The sequence below is a fragment of the Manihot esculenta genome, chromosome 18 (genome assembly GCF_001659605.2).
Source record: "Manihot esculenta cultivar AM560-2 chromosome 18, M.esculenta_v8, whole genome shotgun sequence".
NCBI classification, from domain to species: Eukaryota; Viridiplantae; Streptophyta; class Magnoliopsida; order Malpighiales; family Euphorbiaceae; genus Manihot; species Manihot esculenta.
The window spans coordinates 5523265-5542977 of NC_035178.2; the positions used below are offsets into that span (position 1 = coordinate 5523265).

At 34.4% G+C, this 19713-nt stretch overlaps 5 protein-coding genes and 1 non-coding gene across 11 annotated transcripts; 3 read left to right on the top strand and 3 right to left on the bottom strand.

The window, feature by feature from the left end:
• Positions 1-115: 115 nt before the first annotated feature.
• On the top strand, positions 116-311 carry LOC122722563. Its single transcript, XR_006349503.1, has one exon. It is a non-coding gene; the product is annotated as a U2 spliceosomal RNA (small nuclear RNA).
• A 2815-nt stretch (positions 312-3126) lies between these two features.
• LOC122722519 (protein TRACHEARY ELEMENT DIFFERENTIATION-RELATED 7A-like) lies at positions 3127-3939 on the bottom strand. The gene has a single exon (XM_043953527.1). It carries the CDS (start codon positions 3937-3939, stop codon positions 3127-3129), a length of 813 nt encoding a protein of 270 aa, XP_043809462.1.
• A 1341-nt stretch (positions 3940-5280) lies between these two features.
• Positions 5281-9049, top strand: LOC110606099 (protein DETOXIFICATION 27-like). 5 transcript variants are annotated; one of them, XM_043952946.1, is made up of 9 exons: positions 5281-5652; positions 5778-5989; positions 6134-6319; positions 6415-6501; positions 6610-6666; positions 7442-7680; positions 7766-7884; positions 7958-8044; positions 8741-9049. In XM_043952946.1, exons 1-9 carry the CDS (start codon positions 5539-5541, stop codon positions 8888-8890), a joined length of 1251 nt encoding a protein of 416 aa, XP_043808881.1. In that variant the 5' UTR covers positions 5281-5538; the 3' UTR covers positions 8891-9049. The 5 variants fall into 5 exon arrangements, with proteins under 5 accessions (XP_043808881.1, XP_043808880.1, XP_043808877.1 ...); XM_043952945.1 differs by having other exon boundaries at positions 5283-5652; positions 5770-6319; positions 8741-9044; XM_043952942.1 differs by having other exon boundaries at positions 5283-5652; positions 5778-6319; positions 8741-9043.
• Positions 9050-10544: 1495 nt separating this feature from the next.
• Positions 10545-13235, top strand: LOC110606077 (protein DETOXIFICATION 27). Of its 2 annotated transcripts, none has more exons than XM_043953042.1 (8): positions 10545-11117; positions 11278-11837; positions 11927-12013; positions 12083-12139; positions 12204-12442; positions 12530-12648; positions 12732-12821; positions 12912-13235. In XM_043953042.1, the coding sequence occupies exons 1-8, from the start codon at positions 10839-10841 to the stop codon at positions 12990-12992; spliced, it is 1512 nt and encodes a 503-aa protein (XP_043808977.1). In that variant the 5' UTR covers positions 10545-10838; the 3' UTR covers positions 12993-13235. The 2 variants fall into 2 exon arrangements, with proteins under 2 accessions (XP_043808977.1, XP_021600512.2); XM_021744820.2 differs by having other exon boundaries at positions 10560-11117; positions 11299-11837.
• A 1967-nt stretch (positions 13236-15202) lies between these two features.
• Positions 15203-16409, bottom strand: LOC110608154 (putative clathrin assembly protein At4g40080). Its single transcript, XM_021747362.1, has one exon. The coding sequence runs from the start codon at positions 16380-16382 to the stop codon at positions 15351-15353; it is 1032 nt and encodes a 343-aa protein (XP_021603054.1). The 5' UTR covers positions 16383-16409; the 3' UTR covers positions 15203-15350.
• Positions 16410-17526: 1117 nt separating this feature from the next.
• On the bottom strand, positions 17527-18117 carry LOC122722520 (probable 2-oxoglutarate-dependent dioxygenase SLC1). Its single transcript, XM_043953528.1, has 2 exons — positions 17806-18117; positions 17527-17733 (listed from the first exon to the last, which is right to left on the bottom strand). The coding sequence occupies exons 1-2, from the start codon at positions 18115-18117 to the stop codon at positions 17527-17529; spliced, it is 519 nt and encodes a 172-aa protein (XP_043809463.1).
• Positions 18118-19713: the final 1596 nt, after the last annotated feature.

The following is a 19713-nucleotide window of genomic DNA, read 5'->3' on the forward strand; positions in this document are numbered from 1 at the left end:
ATATAGGAGGAATGGTGTGATGAGCAGTGAGTAAAAGAATCCCACATCGCTTGCACAACATACATATAATGGGAAATCGTCAGTATAAAGAATGGCTGACACAAGTCTGAAACTCATACCTTTCTCGGCCTTTTGGCTAAGATCAAGTGTAGTATCTGTTCTTATCAGTTTAATATCTGATACGTGGGCCATTGGCCCACATGATATTAAATTACTTTTTTTATGGGGAGGGTCCATAACAGTAGCTTGCTACTGGGGCTCTCGCTCGTCGCCCTTGCGTTGCACTACAGCTAGGGCCTGGCGTACCCACCAATGCATTGCTTAACTTTTCACTACATTCTAAGCAATTAGGCTTTAATTTTTTTATATTAATTTAGGTATGTTAGTAGTCTAGCCAAGTGGAGTTCAGTTTCGAAGTAACAGGGAAAATGGAATGTACTTCCCTTTGATCTCAAAAATAAAAAAATTAAAAATTAAAAATTAAAAAATACCTTTGAAAGGTGCTATTAAAAGTTGTGTTTTCTATTAGATTAGTGTATCAAACATAATGCTCTTTTAAATAAGCAAAAAATATAAATGAAATTTTATGTCTTTTCTGAAGTGACTCCTTCCTTTCCATCAGTTGTCCCTATCTTTTCCGAAGTGACTCCTCCCTTTCCCCTCGCTCAAATATGAGTTTCTCTTTTACCTTTTAGAAGAATTTATATATAGTTTTGTTGGTGTCATTGGTTTTTTGACAGATAGTTCTTTCTAGAGTAAGAGCTTGCTTTTGACTTGTCCTGTGTCTGTCTGTTAGTGTTTTTACTTGTTCTATTCTCAAAGTGAAGAAGACTAGTTGGGCTTGCCATTCTGCTCTCGTTTCTTTGCTAGACCGATAATTTAGAAGTCAGATGATTGCTTGATGCGATTGAAAAAGTGTTACATTTCCCTGTGAGAGTATCCAATATCATTGTCTTTTCTCAAACTAATTGTTCAAATCCCGACTCTTCATACCAGTACCATTATATTGCTTGCATTTACACTTTGATTTTCAATAGATTTGTTTAGGTTTCAATGGTCTTTGAAAGAATAAACTCCTTCAGCTCTATCGCCGGAAATGCTCGATATGCTTAGAAAAAAAAGCAATGACTCTATCAAATTTTTTAAGTAGAGAAGTGGGGGTTTTTTTTTTTTTCCCTTTCTCCTGATCCTGACTCTTAAAATTCAACTTAATGGGTTTATTTTATAGGTTTTGGACCTTTACTTATAAATTTTAAATTTTTTATGATTTTTTAACGAATGAATTACCTTTGAAAAAAAAAAAAAGTTAAAATACATTCAAATTAGTTATAACCAAATTTTGAAGCGTTAAATTTCATCATAAATTAATTTAGGATTAATGGTTATACTATATATAATTATGAAGTTAGCTTAACTCTATTAGAAAATAATTAGCAAGTAATGACCGAGAAGGACAACTTATTTATTTATTTTTTTCAAAACAGAAGAGGGTGAAAACAAAAGCATTGGATGGATGTATATGAAGAAGCTAATATTGAAATAAAGTAAAATCTCCAAGTTGAGTGTTTGTAATTTAAATTAACAAACAAATTGCAGAAATCTCCAAATTGAATAATAGTCAGCTGATGTATGTATCTGGCTTCTATACTCTGCTGTAAACGGCACAAACAATTAGGTCATGTTGATTTTAACATCTCTAAGCCAATGTGAATCCATAATGTTCCATTCCCTCGTGGTTTCCAGATTAGATAAGCATCAGTGGACATATATAATTATATGAGGCAAGTTATTTAATTTCGTTTTTAATTAACATCATATGAAGATTAAGAATTAAAATTATTTAAACAGCAAGTTGAGGGAGTGATTTTCTGTCTGAACAAAACTGTAATGTGAACATCAGGTGAAGACTTGGATCAAACTTTCGCGTGTTGGATATATACCAAGATAGCTTCCAAGAAACTCAGTTATTTGACTAATGATTAATTCTCAAATGCTTATATTTATTGGAAAATGTTTAATTTATTTTATTTTAGGAAAAATTAAAAAAAAAAAGAAATTAAAAATCTTGATTTTTAGGCTAAATCAAGAAAATTTTAGCTTAGAATTTTTTATTTTTGAACTAAATTAAATTTAAATAGAAATTATTTTAATATAATTTAAACAAAAAATTTGAGTACGGACTGAATTGAACATCTATAATAATATATACTAAATTTAATTATTTCACAAAAAATTATCTTAAAGAATTAATTTAAAACTATTTTTGAATTATGAGGTATATCGAAACTAAATAATAATAATAATAACAACAAAACTGTTCAAAAAATTTATTTTTCTTTGTTGGGTAAATCTAATTAGAGTTAGTATTATGCTTCAAAATTAAAAAAAAAAATGCAATTTTTATTTAAAATTAAAATTTCATAAGAATTTATTTCCATTGCAATATCTTATTTTGCTTTTAGCCTTGTGGAAAGTTGGATCAATAAGAATTCATTCACTTTTTTCTATGCAAACCCATACTTAATTAGCAAAGATAAGCATGCATGGGAGAGAATAAATCCATCAATTAATTGATTTCACTTTCATTATAATTATTTTAATTTAGGAGAAATATTAAAGTTATTTGCAATTAAATTGAGAAATAAGTTTAGTTATCTTTCGAGGAATTTTAATAAATTTAAAGAGATAATAAAATTTTATTCTAATCTATGAAATCATATACGTTTATTGTATCATCTTCCTTCTTTGAACTCTTCTGTGATATACCCACCATTTCTATACAGTAATGTAAGCCGTCCTTTGTTTACATGCATCATTGCAATTTGACTTGTCTTCAGATTTTTGCTGCAATTGCTCTTAATGCTACAAAAATAAATTTAAGACAATCTCCATATGCATTCAAATTAAATAATTAATCAAACAAATCTTTTCCAGTTCAACTTATTACATTTAGAAAAAAAAAAAAAAAAAACTTATTACATTAAATACATGACTCAAGGACAGTCATACATAATTAATTATGAACAACAATGAATTTAGTGATTGAATTCCAGTTCAACCAAAGCCAAAGCTTTTAGCATTGAGGGTAATGACCTTGACCATGAGGATATCTTTTTAGTGCTCGGGCTAGCAAGGATTGCCATGGCCGCCTGCAGCCCCCATGTATGAGCTACCTGCACCACCACCGTCGACCGCCACAACTTCATGAATTTGCACGTCATCCTCAATGGACACTGTCACGATTTCCTCTCCACATGGTCCTTTCGTGATCATTTCTTGAATTACCTCATGTTCTTCTATACAAACAGGTGCTGCAGGAACCATAACTGGCTTCTTCTTTTTCTTAGCCAAACAGATGAGACCCACCAAAAGGAATGCAAGGAAGAATGCACCGCCAAGCGACACGCACACCGCGATGATGGTCGTATGGTTATTTCCTGATGGTGGTGCCACGACGTTTGATGGTGGTACTGCATTAATAGGAGGGGGTGCACCAGAAAGAGGTGGAGTGTAACCATGAATTGGTGGAGGTGGTGGTGTATAATTTGGTGGTAGCTTCGGGGGTGAAACTGGACCATTTGATGGGATTGGGGGCGAAACAGGATGAGGTGGTGGTGTAGCATATGGTGGTAGCTGCGGTGAAACTGGACCATTTGATGGGAATGGGGGTGAAACAGGATGAGATGGTGGTGCTACATATGGAGGTGATGGTGCCGGAGTAGGAGTATGGCTTGGTGGAGATGAGGGTGTAGGTGGGGTTGGCTTTTCGGGAGATGGCAGTGGTGCTGGTCCCGTAGGTGTTGGTTTTGATGGTGGTGCTACAGGTGGGGATGACGGTGGTGGTGCATACGAAGGGGTTTTTGGTGGAGGTGGAGGTGGTGGTGAGTGGAAATAACGGTTGTCGGGTGGAGGTGGAGGTGAATAGTATTGATAAGCCATCTTCAAAGGAAGGAAAGACGAGAAGAGGCGCAGGTGAACACAAATCGGTGCCTGCTACAATTTGCTGTATGAAAGATGAATAATTTCACCAACTATAGTCCAGATTTTATAGCTATTGCTACTAGCTATATTCTATATTCTATATTCTATATTCTTTCTCGCATACTATATAAAAATATTTACGTTAGTCTTTGCTACATGACATGCTATAACATCCACTTGTAGGTTTTTCTTTTCCATTTATTACATATTTCTGAGTATTCGACAATCTGAACATGGGAAATTTTCTTATACCAGCCTAATGGGTATTGTGTGTTCATTATAAAACGAAGGAAATCAAGATGCAGAAAGTTAAGTCAAATTGAAAAATTATGAGCTATCATTCTTATGAAGAAAGAACATCTGAATGAAGGAATTTTTGTGTGTAGTCCCTCAAGGCAGAGTGGGATTAATGCCAGTGAGTTGGTAATATATATTTTTTTGATTAGGTAAATTAATTAAAAGATTGCTCATTGTCCACTTATGTTTGGCAGCTGCTAATATCCTTTCTTCTACATGTGTTATTTATCAGAATGAAAATCATGCTTCTTGGCGGCCACTGGCAGCTGAAACTGAGTTTTAATTTATTTTATTGGTTAGGTTTCTTAATAAAACTATATGAAATAAACATGTGTAAATATTAGTGATCTCAAGTTCTTCATTGCTTTGCTCATAGCTAATATGTGATTCTTAGGTAAGGCGAAGTTGAAAGATGAAAACTAAAACTGGAAAAATGAAATAATAATAATAATAATAATAATAAATGGTCAACAACAATATTTTATTTCATAAAATTGCAACTAACCAAAACTTAATTCACGATTGGTTAATTAAACAAGCAATCACCTAACACCTTACTAATTTATGGAATAAACTATAATTTAGATTGTAATTTAATGATATCTACACGTCAACCTCTAAAGTGACTTATTAGTAAATTAAATCCCAATTAGGAGAATTATATATTTTTAATAATATTGGATCTAGTCTTTATAATTAAAATATTAGTTTTGATTTTAAATTATAACTTTTTATATTATAGATTATTGATGATTTTTTTTTATTAAGTACCTTTCAATTTTGAATTAGATTTAACAAACTTCTTTTTCAATGAGGATAAGTCTTCCACAGCATTTGGATTTATGCATCTGATTACATCTAAATTTATATATCTAATTAATCTAAATTTTATTTATCAATGAAACTCGATTAATCAAATTACGGAGCTAAAGGGCTTAATTAATGTTAGGCCCATTATAATCGTCGCTTTGTCTTGGGCTGGATCGTCCTGGTTTTTTCACGCTCATGGACCCAGATAAGCTCAGGGATTCCAATTACATCAGCTGCCGCATTTTGACTTGCTCATTATACTTCCAGTTCCAGGCACACCAATGGGCGAAGAGGATGATCCTTTTCTACTTTCAGACATAACGAGAAAATACTAATTCACGAAACCAACGACGTCAATTCAACTGTCCAGGTAGTTTGATCAGGGAAACATGGCTCGAATCCCAGAAATTATGGCAGATTGCAGGTCCCTCTATCCTTGTTCGTCTTGCCATGTTCTCCATGACCGTCATCACTCAAGCATTCGCTGGCCACCTTGGTGATCTCAATCTCGCCGCCATTTCCATTGCCACCACTGTCATCATCTCATTTAGTTTTGGTTTCCTGGTAAACAGATAAATCCCATCACTCTTCTTTCCCTGTCTGTATCATATGCAGCATTTTTGTTTATCTGAGATTAGAGATTAAGTTGTGAGATTCAAGATTCTGATCCTTAATTCTTAGTGCTCTAGCTAGGCATGGCGAGTGCGTTAGAAACTCTATGTGGCCAAGCTTATGGAGCCAAGCAGTACCAAATGCTAGGAATTTATTTGCAACGGTCGTGGATTGTCTTGTTTTTATGGTCTATTTTGTTACTACCCATGTTCTTGTTCGCAACCCCAATATTGAAGCTGATTGGACAGCCAGCTGAGGTCGCTGAGCAGACGGGTCTGGTGGCAATATGGTTAATACCATTTCACTTTAGCCTCCCTTTTCATTTCACATTACAAAGGTTCTTGCAGAGCCAATTAAAAACAGGGATTATTGCTTGGATATGTGGGGTTGCCCTGCTGATCCATGTGCTTGTGAGTTGGTTTTTTGTTTATAGGTTGAAAGCTGGGATTGTTGCCACTGCAATTACTCTTGATTTCTCTTGGTGGGTTTCTGTTTTGGGTATGCTTTGTTATTGTGTTTGTGGTGGGTGTCCTCTTACTTGGACTGGTTTCTCTACACAAGCTTTTGTTGGACTTTGGTCGTTCTTTAAACTCTCTTTGGCTTCTGGGGTCATGCTCTTGTATGTATATTTTTTTTCCTTCTCTGCTTTATTTACTATTTTGTAAATTGACCTAAAACCCGAAGTGATCGAGTTTGAATATTGTAATGCTGAAGGTTGGAGAACTTTTACTACAGAGTGTTGATTATTGTATCTGGGTATATGCACAACACTGAGGTTGCTGTTGATGCTCTCTCCATTTGGTAAACTATTTTTTTCACAATCCTGTTGCATATTTTAACTTCAATTTTTCGGTTGAAGAATTTTGTTTTGATCACATATTTTGGCATGGATGTTGCTTTGCTTGGCAGTATAGGTATCTATGCCTGGGAATCTATGATTCCACTTGGATTTTTGGCTGCAACTGGGTACGTTACTGTTGTAAATCTCTTCCCCTTTCCATTCTATTTGAAAGGCAAAACATTATATGGTCAATAAATATCAAAGAACAATTTAATCCTTAGCCATTATATTATAAGAAAGAAGTGTTCGAGACTGGAACAAACCTTTTCATGCTCCAATAGAAACGAATATCAATTTTCTTTTCCATACCTTTTATTACTAAGTTGCATGATTGAATTGTTCTTTAAATGGACAAATTTCAAATTATAATAAGCATCTTTATTATTGGAGAGACCCTCTACAAATTCATTGGGTAAAACATAGATGCAAAGAGCACTCTCAGATCAGCCATGCAACTCTTTCATTAAAATCTAGCAGAATTTTATTTTTTATACATCAAATCACAGAAAACCTCATCATATCTGGAATGATTTTGTTTGCAGCCCTTTTTTCTCAACTATATTTGAAGAGTCAGTTTCTGTAATGCATCTGTATCCAGGACCACTCTCATTTCAATTCTATATTTGCTGTCAGGTTAACTTTGTTTAATTAGTATGCCGAGTTTATTAGGGATTAGGATTAGCATTCGGGGATTGTACAAAGAGGTGATTGAACATTGGAACAAACAATGACTTAAAAGCAATTGAATGATATTATTATCCTTGTCTGTTTTCTCCAATTATTCTTGTGGGTTGATGATAATTCTCTGAGGAAGACGTAATTCATCATTTCATGGGCTATGCTTAAAATTCATGTTTTTTGTCCTTCCATTTATAGTTTCTAATCATGAAATAATTACAGGGTACGTGTTGCAAATGAGCTTGGTGCAGGTAATGCTAAAGGTGCCAAATTTGCAACCAAAGTGTCAGTATTGACCTCCCTAGCGGTTGGATTCTTCTTTTGGCTAATCGTCATAGCTTTCCCTGAGAAACTAGCAATGATCTTTACCTCAAGCTCCTCTATTATTTCAATGGTTAAAGACTTAGCAGTTCTACTGTCATTCACCATTCTCCTCAATTGCATTCAACCAGTTCTTTCAGGTGAGTACAACAAAGGAAATTGTTAGCTAGAATTGTGAAATGTAATCCCTTTGCATGATTTTACTGCCATGTATTGTTTTTGCAGGCGTGGCAGTTGGATCTCGCTGGCAAGCATTGGTGGCATATATAAACATTGGCAGCTATTACATAGTTGGTGTGCCTCTTGGGGCCTGTTTGGGATGGCTGCTCCACTTTGGTTTTACTGTAAGTATAACTATGTGCACACACCAGAGAAATTTAGTATTTTTGCCCCCTTACTTCTTATGAAAACAAACAGGGCATTTGGGCTGGAATGCTTATTGGAACTGTGGTTCAAACACTGATACTGATCATCATCACCATGAAATGTGAATGGGAAAAAGAGGTAACGATGATAAAGATTTTCTTTTCCAATCCATTTATTGTAATTTTTGTCGTGTAAATAATTTAAAAACGCCATTTACAGGCTGAGAAAGCTCTGACTCCATATAAGTAAAGAAGCAGGGAATTTTGAATACACGAATTCTTTGATTTTTCACTAAGGAATTGTCATTGTAAGACTAAACGCCACATGGAGTGAGACTCATCTCCAAATTTCTGTTTCGGAATCATGTGACATACAGCATCATTTTTTCCTTTTCAATCAATTTTTAGAATCTACAATATAAAATGTCTTTGATATTTGTAGCTGTGATTATGGGGAAGATTATAATATTTCATTTATTTATTTTAGCTCTAAACACCAAAAAGTAGCTGTATATTCAACTCCAAGTAGTATCTGTATTGTGCTTCAACACTTTTTGTTTGTTTATGTTTGCTTCGCAGATGGACTTTGAATGGGTCAATTCTAGTTTTAATATGACTGTATCATGTATTTTTACGAGGAAATTACTATTCGGTGTGAATTCAAATTAGTCGAATTCTATAAATTTAAAAAAATATATATAAATTGATGTATTGAGATTTATAAAAGTAGAATTTTCAATATAAGTCTAAATCTAGGGAAAGAGAAAGACATTTTTTCTCTTTTATCCCTTTTTCTTTTGTCTGTCGGTGACGTTTAAATATCACTCTGCTACAGTACCACTTGATCCATACGTACGGATGTATCAGAATCTCTTTACACGCCAAACGACCATTTAATTTCTCCGGCGCGTATGCAGGCAGGCTGCGAAGTGATCGGGCCTGCCCTCTTTCCTTTGATCACATCATTAGGCTGGACTTCCTATAGAAGAGCCCGTGCATGAGACCCGTCTGGCCTGATTCCTTAACTGGATTGAGGTGTGTGATCTGAACGGGTTTACTTCAAGATGGGTTTGGTGAGTTTTGAGTTTGCCTTCCTTATTAGGGCCTGTCCTCACCCTTATTGTAGAAGACCCGGCGGTCATTATAAATAATTTTTATTTTCTATTTATCTTCCATAAAATATAAGTTTCAGTGACTTAAATATGGCTGAAATTATTCAAAATTGAACTAAAAGAAATTGATATTTAGATTTAAATTTAATTTAATTAGATATTTAGATTCAACTCATTTCAATTTCATAAAAATATGTTGTTTGATTGTGTCAACTGATTTCACATGAGAAGAAAATAGATAGTAATTATTATATTATATCTTTATATTTAAGTTTTATGTTTATTATATATATATGTAAATTTTAAAATAAATATCTAGTTTAATTATATAGTATATGTGATGTAAGATGTAGTAGTAGTTTGAAGTCTGCAATCTTGGTTTAAGCCATTTTAAGTAATGAATATTGGCAATGGGAAATCCAAGCTACCATAAAAGCTGCTCAAGCTCTTGGCTTTTGCTTCCAGTGAATTAGCTTTACTAAAATTAATAGACAAGCAAACGCAGCTGCTGATTGCATGCGTAGCTAAGTCTGAGGAATGCTTGCTGATTCGGCCTCGTAATACAATTTCTTTGGCGTGGGCCCGTTGTAACAGGGGACAAGAGAGTGAGCTCATTCAAAAGCTTTAAGAATGTGGGTGATGTCTATCCAACTCCCGCAGCACCCAAAAATGACGTGTGAGGTCCTCATAACTATGATTCTCTACGTCTGCCATTACTGGCGGAGACTATGGACTTTTAAGCAATTGCAGACACAATAATAGTCTACAGCATCGAAAACAAAGTTTAAGCTACCATTCATGAACATGACCTTACATCAATTTAATTTTAACCACGAATGAACCAACCTTGTACAAACTAGACATGGACCAATGGCTGAAACAAATTATCCAAATTTATTTTGCAATTCTTGGATTGGTGAAACTTTATATATCTACTGAGAGTTTTGGCAAATTAATTAATGGATATAATATTCCTCAAATATCAAGACAATGTAATTTCTAAACATAAAAAGATAACTTGGTATAATGTGCAACATTAAAAATATATATGTTTCGTTTAGTGGATATCACTGGCAATGGGAATTGTGAAATTCAAAATTTTCCACCAATTCACAATGTGAAAACGTGAAAGTATTTTGTACTTTTCGTTAATCATTATTCAAATTTATTAAATTTTTTAAAAAATTAACTAGCAATCTACTAATTTATAATCTTAGGGTTATTGGATTGTAAACTATACCATTTGCAATATAACAGTCTCTAGCAATTGGCTATAATTATAATTAAAATAAAATAGAATTTTATTATACAAAATTAAAAATTCAGACAATATATGTGAAAATATACAAAGTAATGGACTTTTTAGTATAACAGCACTTTAATTTTATGAAAATGGTGTAAGAATCTCTCACATGAAATCATCCACATAACTACGGAGATAACCGTTAAAATTAAAAGACTTCACCTAATTTTCCCAACAAGCTTTGACGACCTGTAGTTAGTACCAGCTTCTCTATCCATACTTGGCCCTCAGGATATGGCAACTACTATTCATTTATAGCAATATAATTTATATCTTAGTTTTATCTTTCCCCATATGAATGATAAATGAATTTTGCTGACCAATTATGATGAAATTTACCATAATTAACAATATGATAAACCCATAATAAGCTTGGCTTTCATTCATGCCCATAGACGTCCAGTGCATGCCATTCTCTCGGGCAATTAACAAACAGGCCGACTTTTAATCCTCGCTTTTTATATCAATCTCACTCAAAAGAAGGCAAGCGTTTTTCTTTCTTTTTCATTTTTTTCTTGATGGTGAGCAGCAATGGCGGTGGTAATCTTAACGAAGCTTTGTTACCACATGGTGGAGTTGATAAACATGATCAAGAAAACGCCAGGGAACTTGCATCTAGAGTCTGGATTGAAACCAAGAAGCTATGGCAAATCGTGGGACCTGCTATTTTCAGCAGGATAGCTTCCTTCTCCATGAATATTATCACCCAAGCCTTTGCAGGCCACCTTGGAGACGTTCAGCTCGCTTCCATATCCATAGCCAACACTGTTATCGTCGGCTTCAATTTTGGGCTCTTGGTAATTTCTATATTTTCACTTCAACCCAATCTTGCATCTCCACCATATTAAAACAATTCAAAAAAATTATATTAGATGTATTTGATAGAGGATTCTCGTTAATGTTTTGAATATCCACTGCTGCTTTTTAGTTTTTCCTCCAAAATTTGCATTGTTTAAGGTTATATTAATTGACAATCAGCTAGGAATGGCGAGCGCTTTAGAAACGCTATGTGGACAAGCTTTTGGTGCGAAAAGATACCAGATGTTGGGCATTTACATGCAAAGGTCATGGATTGTGTTATTCTTCTGCTGTTTTTTGCTGTTGCCAGTTTACGTTTTTGCCAGTCCAATCCTGGAATGGTTAGGTCAGCCTGAGAATGTAGCAGAGGAGACATGTGTGGTGGCTATGTGGCTATTACCACTGCACTTCAGCTTTGCGTTTATATTCCCATTGCAAAGATTCTTGCAGAGCCAGTTAAAGAATCAGGTGATAGCATGGGTGACATTGGCGGCTTTAGTGATCAATGCGTTCACGAGTTGGGTATTTGTGTATGTGCTGGATTTTGGAGTTATTGGTGCTGCTATTGCTTTGGATGTTTCTTGGTGGTTTATGGTATTTGCGCTGCTTGGTTATGTTTTGTATTGGTGTCCTCTTACTTGGACTGGTTTTTCAGTTCAAGCCTTTTCTGGGTTGTGGGAATTTTTCGAACTCTCTGCTGCTTCTGGTGTCATGCTTTGGTACCATTCTTCGTCTCTATCTCTTTCTGTCTAAATCACATCGTTTTGCTTTCTATTTGACTTTTCTTTTTACTGGTGAATGCACTCAGCTTGGAGAATTGGTACTACAGAATACTAATATTAATGACTGGGCATTTGAAAAATGCAACACTAGCAGTGGATGCCTTGTCAATCTGGTAAGCAATTTCCATATGACCAGATGATGAGTTTAATGAAGTTTATCTAATTTTGATTCATTTTTTCAGCATGTCTATTAACGGATGGGAGTTCATGATCCCTTTGGCCTTCCTTGCAGCTACAGGGTACTTCTTCTCTCTTCACTTTCTAAATTTACCTTTAACAAATAATCATGCAAAATTTCTTCAGGGTGAGGGTGGCAAATGAGTTAGGAGCTGGGAATGGCAAAGCAGCTAAATTTGCAACAATTGTGTCTATGGTGCAATCGACTATAATTGGCTTGATCATCTGCCTAATTATTGTGATATTCCACAACAAATTTGCAGTAATATTCACATCAAGTAGTGATGTACTTGAAGAGGTGGACAAGCTCTCCATCTTCCTAGCAGTTACTATTCTCCTCAACAGTATTCAGCCAGTTCTCTCAGGTGATTCTCCGAGTACTGCATTTATACAAATGTGATGTTAATAAAGTGTTTGATTTTAAGACACAGAGAACTGTTTGGGTATGACAGGAGTGGCAGTGGGATCAGGATGGCAAGCAATGGTTGCTTATGTAAACCTGGGCTGCTACTACGTAATTGGGCTCCCACTTGGATTCCTAATGGGATGGGTATTCAAATTGGGTGTAAAGGTAGTATTTTATCACCTTCAAATTGAATTCTAACTGAGAATTAAAGTCTGAATGTTTGTGGGGATTCCTGGTTGATGCAATAGGGAATCTGGGGAGGAATGATATTTGGTGGAACAGCTGTTCAGACAGTGATCTTGGCCATCATAACAATGAAATCTGATTGGGATAAAGAGGTAATTAATCAAGGAAAACAACAATTAAACCGAGTTGAAGTTGAAAATTCTCTTGTATTTGTTAGATGACATTGATTGTTGGATTTGCAGGCTGAGAAAGCTCGCGCTCGAGTAGCAAAATGGTCAAGCCCCCACCCCGACGATCAGCCAGCAGAGCCTGCTAGACGTTGACCACACTTCTCATGATCAATGGCAATAATTTCTACATTGACAATTTTTCTCATTGCCACATATCTGCCTCTGCTCTGTAGAAGCAGTTACATCTATTTATATTCAAAACCCAAAACCGATTTTGAAAATTATTGTTGATGTTGGATCTACGTCATAATTTCAGTTTGAGTCGTATATACAAATAACAGTTTATCCATATTACTGTATCATCCCTGAAAAATTTTCTGTTGATTTCAAGATAAATAATTCTTTTGGAGTGAAAGCATAATTTTATTTACCCGTAAATAAAAATAGGGTAATTTACGATTTAGTCTTTGGGTATTGCCATTATTAATAAGTCAGTTCCTGTATTTTCAGAAACCTATTAAAACATCCTTATGTTTTATTTCCGTCAACGAAATAATCCTTCCGTCCTATTTTCCGTTAAAATTAGATAAAGGAGGAGAGAGAAAATTTTTAAAATCCAATTTTACCCTCAAATAAAACCATTTATTTAGTCCTTGTATATTGTAATTATTAACAAGTTAGTCCTTACATTTTCAAAAATTTATTAAAATATTTTTATCTTTTTTCATATCTATTAAAACGACCTTATTATTTTTTTCTATCAATGAAATAGTCCCTATCTTTTCTCACATCTATTAAAACATCCTTATCGTTTATTTAAGTCAACGAAATAGTCCCTCCTCATCGTTTCTTTCTGTCAACGAAATCGTCTCTCCCTATATTTTTAGAAATATATTAAAACGTCCTTATTGTTTCTTTTTGTCAACGAAATAGTCCCTATCTTTTCTTAGATCTATTAAAACATCCTTATTGTTTCTTTTTATCAACAAAATAGTCCATATCTTTTCTTTCCTCCTCCTCCTCCTCCTCCTCCTCCTCCTCCGAAAAAGAAGAAGAAGAAGAAGAAGAAGAAGAAGAAGAAGAGAAAGAAGAAAAAGAAGAAGAAGGAGAAGAAGAAGAAGAAGGAGAAGAAGAAGAAGAAGGAGAGAAAGAAGAAAAAGAAGAAAAAGAAGAAGAAGAAGAAGAAGAATGAGAAGAAGAAGAAGAAGAAAAAGAAGAAAAAGAAGCAAAAGAAGAAAAAGGAGAAGAAGCAGAAGAAGAAGAAGCAAAAGGAAGAAGAATTGATGAAGAAGAAAAGGAAGGAGGAGGAGGAGAAAAATAATTGGGGGTAATTTAGTCTTTTACTATATTTTTAACGGCAAAAATAGACAGAAGGACTATTTCGTTGACGGAGAGAAAACATAAGGACGTTTTAATAGGTTTCTGAAAATACAGGGACTGACTTGTTAACAATGGCAATATCCAGAGACTAAATCGTAAATTACCCATAAAAATAAAACCATGCAAAAAATATGTAAAATTTTATCTAAAATTAAATAAATTTTTATCCAAAATATGATAGAATCCATATATTAATATGATATTCTAATTTTTAATTAATCGAGTATATGTAGAAAATAGAAGGCTGTTTCTTCTACTTTATTTTTCCTTTTTCCTCTCATTTGGGCTCTTTAATTAAGTTGGGCTTTTCAGTCGAAGTAACTTTATTCTTAAGGTTTTGCTATTCATGGATTCATTTGGAGATTAGGTTTGATGGGCCCTTCTTGTTAAAATGGCCTAAGCATTTTAACTTTGAGAAGCTCCATCTTTTTTCTCTTTTAATCCAGCGTGAGAGTGAGTTTCATTCCAACTCTGTTGTAGATTCTCTCGCAAATAATGACAAGGGATTAGCTTGAAGCCCTCTTCTTATAATTTTCTTGTTATCAATAAATACTTTTCTCATAACTCATCTGAAAATCTAGATATGAAACTCCACGCCCTCGTTCCTTCGGAGAAAGAAAATAGTAAATGTTTTCTTGCTTATAAAATTAGAAAAAATAAATATTGAGTAATTGATTTCGCCTATGAAAAGTCATCTCTAATATTGATTTCGTGGGTAAAAATAATTTATAAAATTGAAAGAGTGCACTTTCATTTGTATTCCATGATAATTGATTTATGCAAGGTTGGTGGGTCACCAATAATTAATTTTATATATCCTTTATTGGGACACAAAGTGTTAATTAACACGTTTTTCTTCTGTATTCTCTTCTTGATTAAGGAAATAGGATACTGGATGAAACGACGTGTCGTGTCTATCATTTTCATTTTTCAAACTAATATTTCTGTTAATGATAAAATTATGATAATTATCAGACATCAAGAAAAGTGAAATTTTCATGTACATATCGAATTAAGCTTTGATCTTGAGAAGGAAATAAAAAAAAAAATTAAAATAGAAATGACATGAAGTAATTAATGACAAAGCAGATTTCAATAATAGAAAAATTAGGAAAGTTTGAAGAGTTGTACTCATGCCATTGCTGAAACAGTAAGAGCGACCGTGTCAAAATACTCAAATTCACCACCAGAATTGAATTTGAACTGAGTCAACTCGCTTGAAGCGTTTGGGTTGCCCATTTTCAGCAACTTTATCTCTCCCTTTTGCTTCATCATCTCTACAGCTTTCGATCTTGTCTCACCTACTAATTCCCATAAAGCATCATTCCTATTCTTATTTACAAACATCAGATACAATCTTTCTTTACAACTCTCGAATCTCTTCAAGTTACCCAGAAGCTGAGTCAACTCACTATAGCTCATACTGGGAATTCTCTCCCCGAGTTCCATAACTCGGATAGAGATTTCTCGTTGAACTGACCTATAATCCTCAGAAACCAACCGAACTATCTCATAAATCAAATTGTTCCTCTGAAGATGTAAAGAATCAGGAAATTCACAAATTACTTTAACAAATTCCACTAGAACATCTACTTCTTCAAATAAATCTCTGTTCAACAGTTGCAAAACTTTATCTTCCTCGCCTTTACTATTAGTTGCAACAAAAGAAGAGCAGAGGTGGTGACCCAGAACTCTTGTAATCTTTAAATTCTGCTCTACAATGGCTGCGTACCATCTAACCCAAGAAGACAAAACCCACCTTTCAGGATCCGATTCATCGCGAAACATTGATAGGTTAAGGAAGTTCCGGCCACCAAAAGAAAGGAAAACGGAGAGCTGATCTTTGAGAATTAAAGAGCCTCTTGATATGATGATATGCATAGTGAAGAGACATTTTAGGACAACAGAAGCATTCTTGGTGTCATGCAGGCGATCCATGAGAACCTCAATGCATGTGCATGCAATAAGGCGGGAACCCTGGTCAAGGGAGAGGACGGCGGCGATGCAGTCGTCGGAAGGTGAGGTGGAAGGGTCATGAGTGGTGGCCCGGAGGACGGCGATTCGTATTTTCTTGTTTCTTTTATTTGATAGAGTTGCTCTGATAATGGAGGCCTTGTCCTTGAGCAAGCCTTTGAGAATTCTCAGTTTCTTGCGGTGGTCCATTGACGAAGGAGAAGAGAGAAACAGAGATGTGTCACGGTTTAACAAATTTTTATTATGATTACTTATTTATATAGATGACTAATCAAATGTATTAGACACGCAATTTCATTGCCACTCGGATCACACGCGCTTCTTTTACCATTCTTTTTTCTTGAGGGAGCTTTGGGGAAAATTTTGTTAGGATGAGCTGAAATTGATTTTAATTAAAAATAATAATTGAATTGGATGAATTATTTAATTTTATTAATTTAATTAATATAAATTAATTATTTCTCTACTGTAAAATTGGATATTTAAATTTATGATTTTTACTTGGTAGCATTTGTGTATAAGTGATGTGAAGTTATAAAAATAGATTTATGGGATATCTTTAAATCTTAACCTCTCCTTTTTCGTTTTTGATTTGCGGATGAGATGTATTTTTTAAAATTTATACTTAGCAAGAAAGTATTTGTATTGCTATTTTGTATATAAAATATGTTTCTTATTTTAATTTGATTTTACATTATTGATTTTAGAATAAAACGTGTTTTTATTTTTTTTTTCTCAAAAATAGATACTCAATGAGTAATTTCAGTAATTTGGCATTTGTGAGGGTCGAAATGAAAAATTCCATCGAATTGAATTCTATTTGTTTTATAAAAAATATTTTTATAAAAATATTTTTTAATGTTTAGAATATTTAAAAATTTTATTTTTTTATTATTTTATTTTTTATTAATTTAATTTAATTTATCATTATTCAGATTAAAGTCAAGTCGAGTCCCAAGTCTTCGCATAATAGGTTGATGGATTCAAATAGTTAGGAAGAAAAAACAATAATAATAAAATAAATAAATAAAGAGCTCCATGAGAGTTGCACGACTTTTTCTTGGCTAAGAAAAAAAAAATTAGAGAGGTATATGGGAAAAATAATAATAAATCGAACTTTCTTTTTCACATATTGAAAAGCATCAAAGCAATAAAAAGAAAAAAAAAAAAAAGCATTTTCTTATAACATCCAAAGCTCTTAATACATCAAAGGGTGGAGGTGAAACATAAATCCACAACTCCATAATCAAAGATTAATGCCTCTGACCATTATTTATGCGAGAAATGCTAAATATATGAAGACTTCTTGGGAAATAAATAATATTTAATATTTTTATAGTCGAATACGGTCGAGGCAGGTTTTTTCCGAAAGTTGGCAGAACTTGATTCCACGATATGCTGCTGGGTTAGCCAGCTCTGGTGCAGGGCTCACAATGCAATCCAGCGGTGGGCCGTGGGCTGTTCCTACGGAAATTCTCGTCCCTTCGCTATTTAGCACCGCTCTATGCACCACGCTCTTATACTTTCCGTTTGTTAGTATCTGCAATCTCCCAATTATAATTTCCTTTTTTATAAAAAAAAAAATCTATAATGTTAAATAAATATTAATTACCTCCATATGGTCACCAATGTTGACTATTATAGAATCAGGGAGGGGATTGACAGGAACCCAGTATCCATTGTGCATGAGTTGGTTCTGGATGAGGAGAGTGATGAGGCCGTAGTCGGAATGAGGAGGCAGCCCTATTGCGATTTGAGGCTGTGGACATGGTGGGTAAAGATTTGCGACCACCATCTGAGACCCTACTTCCATTCTCTTTGTTATGTAATTTTCTTCCAATCCCAAGCTTTTTGAAATGCCTTTGAGCAATTCATTCGCCACTTCTCGTGTTCTTTTGCATACTCCTCCAGAACTTCGCTGCATATGCAATAAACCACCGTATCCAAAGATATTACTGTTAATAAAAAAGAAAATTTACTATTTTATTTTTATTTTATTTTCTTTAAAAATAAATCAATTTTCTTTAAAAAAAGAAAGTTTAAATAAATCAATATGACCCTTTAAATAAATCAATTTAAATTTGGGTCAGGTGATCATGGTCCGAGGGAGTCAAACAAAGGTAAATCAACGATGAAGGTCAATAATAATCCCTTTAGTTCTCTAGTTATTCTCCAGGATTCTGAGACTCATATAGAACATAATGCGACTCCACCAATGGTACAAGATTTTCGTCCTGTCTTGGGCAAGAAAAAGCTACGGGATTCTAAAGGGAAGGGTCAAGTGGTTTCTACTGTGACAAGAGAGGAGACTCCCAATATTGCTTTAGATTCCTATGTGAGATCTAATGGGTCTGCTGTGCAAAGTTCAGTTCTAAAAATTAGAGGGGTTTCGAGTGGATCAGGGGGATCTTCTAAAAAAGCTGCTGCACAAGATGACCATGTAGTTGTTCAAGGAAATAATAGAACGAATCAGTCAAAGACTTGGGTTGTTTCTAACCCGAAATTGGTGGGACTTGCAAATTTAGAAACAGAATTGGATAGGAATCAACATGATAACTTTAATGATCCGTCGTTTCCTCATCCAACCCGTCCCAATATCCCAGCAGCTAATGGAGATGGTAATCAGGATATGAATCTTGACGATGATGCGATGATAATTGTTGCTCAGACTTCGTTGAATGAATTTCAGAATAGTGGTTTAATTGGTAAGATGCCTTCTAATGAGGGGTCTTACTAGATTTTTCGTTCTATTATAGGTTCAGTCATCCTCATGGCTTTCTTTTCTCTCTTATTTTTAATGATTATTGGAGTTTGGAATTGTCAGGGTGCTGCTTCTTCTAATTTTCTGAGAGCTTTTAAGGAATACAATCGTATCTATAAGCCTCATATTTTTTGTTTGGTTGAGCCTCGAATTTCTGGCCATTCAGCTGATAATGTTTGTAAACAGCTAGGTTATGATAATTGGGTTCGTGTCGAGACTTTTGGTTTCAGTGGAGGCATCTGGATTTTATGGTCAGAAATATTTTTTAAGTTAACGCTTGTGTCGACAGATCCGCAATTTATTACATGCAATGTGTTACTTGATAATGGGGACTCGTGGTTAGTGAGTTTTGTGTATGCCAGCCCTGACATTAGTTTACGAAGACGTTTGTGGCATTCGGTTCTGGGTTTCAATGGAAGTGAGAAAAGTTGGTTACTGTTGGGAGATTTCAATTCTTTTACAAGCGAGAATGAACAAACCGGCTATGTTAATGTTCACAGTATTGGGGCTAGTGATTTTCGACAATGGATTTTTGATAACTCACTTATTGATTTGGGTTTTGAAGGTACTCCTTTTACTTGGAGTAAGGGTGGTATTAATTCTTCTTATAAAGCTGCTCGATTAGACCGTTGCTTGTGTACTGAGATTTGGCGCATGACATTTTCTAGAGCTACAGTTATTCATGCTCCAAAGTTGCATTCTGATCATTGTCCTATTTTTATGAATTGCTTTGGAGTTACAAATTCTTCTGTTCGTCGT